The following is a 3,559-nucleotide window of genomic DNA, read 5'->3' as shown; positions in this document are numbered from 1 at the left end:
CCCCCCCGTCACACGTTGCTTCTTCCATCTTTCTACTTTCTTTCACTCCTCCCGGTTGGATTTCTATCCAATGTTCTTATCTCCTTTTTTCCAATGATCTTTTTTTTCACCGATTTCTGCGTCATCTTCCAGTTCCCAACATTTCAGTCAACCTTCTCCACCTTCCCGATGATCTTCTCCTCGAAGATGGGCAAGATGGCGTCATCGTCCCGAACCTCCTCGAACACCACACCGCAGTCAAACTCGTCGCTCACTTTCTTAAAGTAAAACCTGCAGGGAACAGAGATGCTTAAGTATCTAGGAGCCAAACACCGAGGCAAATAGTTCATTTCAAACGTGATGTTCTGGTATGAGGTTTCTAAAAGTTGTTTGGTCATCTATTTATGTAAATTCATTGAGGAATGATTGCAAGTAGGGATGCTCCGATCGATCGGTGCTCTCTATAAATGCCGATCGCGAGAGCCGATCACATGACGTAAAATACATGACACTTTTCTCTGTGTGCGGCAAAACAAGCTCACCAACATGGCTTCACCGGTCTGGCATTATTTTAAGGTGTCCGAAAAATAGCAACGTGTGTGAAGCAGAAATCCTGCAGCTCCGCCCGCTCTGACGGACAGGTGAGCGAAACACACACTAAGAGTTAGACCTAACACACTCAGCTATTTGATCTACCTCTGGAACTAAACTAGTTATAAATATATTTATTCTTCACTGTCGGCTCACTCATTACTGGATCAGTGAGCTGCATGAGATACTGACGGGCTGTCAGGAGAGATGGGGAGAGGAAGAGAGAGGGAGAGAGGAAGAGAGAGGGAGAGAGAGAGGAGAGGGGGAGAGGAAGAGAGGGAGAGAGAGAGAGAGTGAGAGAGAGAGGGGGAAGAGAGAGGGAGAGAGATGGGGAGAGGAAGAGAGAGGGAGAGAGAGAGAGAGGGAGAGGAAGAGAGAGAGAGAGGAGAGGGGGAGAGAGATGGGGAGAGAGGGAGAGAGAGATGGGGAGAGGAAGAAAGAGGGAGAGAGAGAGGGGGAGAGAGAGGGGGAGAGAGAGAGGAGAGAGGGGGAGAGGAAGAGAGAGATGGGGAGAGGAAGAGAGAGAGGGGGAGAGAGGGGGAGAGAGGAGGAGAGGGGGAGAGGAAGAGAGAGGGAGAGAGAGGGGCAGAGGAAGAGAGATGGAGAGAGAGAGGAGAGAGGGGGAGAGAAACAGAGAGAGAGAGGAGAGAGGGGGAGAGGAAGAGAGAGAGAGATGGGGAGAGGAAGAGAGAGGGAGATGGGGAGAGGAAGAGAGAGGGAGATGGGGAGAGATAAAGAGAGGGAGAGAGAGAGAGAGAGATGGGGAGAGGAAGAGAGAGGGAGAGAGAGAGAGATGGGGAGAGGAAGAGAGGGAGAGGGGGAGAGAGAAAAAGAGAGTGCTTCCCTAATTTCTCCCGTGTTATTCTCCAAAGTTCATGTAAACTTGAATAATGTGCTTCATTTGAATGTAATAATTGTGTTGGTTGTTGTTTGTGGAAGCTCCAGTGAATGAGCATTAACTGAGTTTTAAACACCACTTTAAATGGAAGATCCCAATAGGCCCCGCCCACTCGATTGGATCGGTATCGGCCGATACTGATTCCGGCGACCGGCCCCAAAATTGGCGATTGGAGCATCTCTAATTGCAAGTGATAAAAAAATGCTGCTAATATCCAGCAAGAAAGCTATCACTAGGAATTGGGAAAGCACCACCAACGATGGGTAACAATTGTGGAAGAAATCTTTTTGATGGAAAAACTGACAGAAAGCTAAAGATACATACAGATATAGACATAGACACATGTCTCATCAAGAATATAACATGAAAACATATCCCTAGCCTTTTATTGTATTGCCTTGCTGGCCTTTTGTTGCATGATTGTAATGTTGTTGTAACCAGCATGTTATTGCCATGTACAATGTGACAATACAGATTTAAATGACAAAGAAAAAAACGTGATGTTCTAACACCATCTATACATATTTATATAGATGCATGTCCTCACCTGTAATGGCCCTTTTTGGTAAGCAGCTCCTTGAACTGGCCCAGAGTCACCACGCGGCCTTTGACGGATGTTCGGTATGGGATTGGCTCTCCACAGAAGTAGTAGGCGACAGTCATGTTCTCACACACCTGGCGCTTACCAGACGATTTATGCCTGGAAGAAGGAGAGATCCGCATTGAAACACTGAAGTAAACAATACAGAGACAACTTAGAATTTGGGGTACAGATGCACAGATTTCTCAAGAAGTCAGATTTAAATTTGTATTTAAGCAAAAACTACATATTCAATTATTTGCTTATTCAGATTGTGTTTCTTATAAAAAACTATATTTACAGCATGTATTTTAAAATGTTTTCTTTCTTGGAAAATGGGCATTTTATTCCACATTGCACCTAGTTACAGGTCCATTTCTTACTTTTTAAATTTGCAATGTTCACAGGGATAATGTTTTTTGAATTGTTTGACTTAGGAAGTAATTCCATTTAAAAAAAAAAAAAATTATTTAGTTGCATTTTACAATATTTTCTGCTTAGTAACTTATAACAACACATTTAAGACACGATGTGTATTGTTTGACAGTCTGCAGAAGCACTAATAGCCTCAATCAGAAGCATGTGTTTACATTTTGAACCCAGAAGAAAATATATAAAATGTGTAAACAAGCGGCCGGTTTCGCCCTGTGTCCGAATAGTCAATGCATCACTAATTCAAGGCTTTCATTGTCATGTCTGCATAGCTACAGTGTAGTTATGACAATTAATATCTTAGGTCACAGGCTCCTCCAGCAGTGCAACACAATGAAACAGATAAAAGTGCAAGTAAATCAAATAAATAGAAATTGTGCAGAATAGTTTATATAAAGGTTTACAGTTAAATCCCCCTTCACACCCACCTCTGCTTGGCCTGCTGTAGTGCGTTCCTCCTCCTCTCCTCCTCCAGTCTCCTCCTAGCCTCCTCCAGCTGGGTGAGGGCGTTGGGGGCCGGATTGGGGGGCATGGCGGGGTCCTGGATGAAGGGGTGCGAGGGCTGGACCTGAGTGGACGATGATCCGGGGAGGGCGGGGGACACTGAAGACGAAGGGTTGTTACGCAGCTGCGCCGACACCCAGGGGTGCACGGCTCCAGGTCGCTCCACTGAGGTGGGGTGCGGCGACTCGCTGCTGGGACCCCCCCTCCTCGAGCTGCTGGTGCTGCCACTGGGAGAACAACGGGAATAATGTCAAAGGGCTACAAATATACAAGTTTTGCCCACATTTAGATTGATACCGATTTACATACTAAATTGTTGTTTTAAACAGACGTTCCCCCCGTCCCTCTGAACTCACTCCCACAACCAATCAGAAACGGCACTGACCTCCCCACCTTTTAAGGTCACCTATCATGCTATTTGTAGGCAATAGCATAGGTCTCAGATATATACAAATATATGAAAAACATGTCTATGAAGTGTTTTGCTCCAAATACCAAACAGATCACCCATTCTACCCAATTGATAAATAAAAAATGTGGGGTCTGAGCTCATGCGGGACCCGGCAGCTACTGTT

General features: G+C 45.3%; 1 protein-coding gene across 1 annotated transcript in view; it reads right to left on the bottom strand.

Moving 5' to 3' along the window:
* LOC104952093 (axin-1-like) overlaps positions 1-3,559 on the bottom strand; it is a 12,811-nt gene that overhangs the window by 725 nt on the left and 8,527 nt on the right. Inside the window, exons 7-9 of the mRNA XM_010778849.1 lie at positions 2,909-3,211; positions 2,016-2,168; positions 1-270 (exon numbers count right to left, since the gene is read on the bottom strand). The exon at positions 1-270 is cut by the window's left edge and continues 725 nt beyond it. Coding sequence (XP_010777151.1) covers positions 144-270; positions 2,016-2,168; positions 2,909-3,211 — 583 coding nt within the window. The 3' untranslated portion in view covers positions 1-143. The remainder of the gene's footprint in view (positions 271-2,015; positions 2,169-2,908; positions 3,212-3,559) is intronic.

The sequence above is a fragment of the Notothenia coriiceps genome, unplaced genomic scaffold (genome assembly GCF_000735185.1).
Source record: "Notothenia coriiceps isolate Sejong01 unplaced genomic scaffold, NC01 NC01_scaffold00019518, whole genome shotgun sequence".
NCBI lineage: Eukaryota > Metazoa > Chordata > Actinopteri > Perciformes > Nototheniidae > Notothenia > Notothenia coriiceps.
The sequence above is the reverse complement of the archived record's forward strand: the minus strand, read 5'-3'. Positions and strand labels throughout refer to the sequence as shown.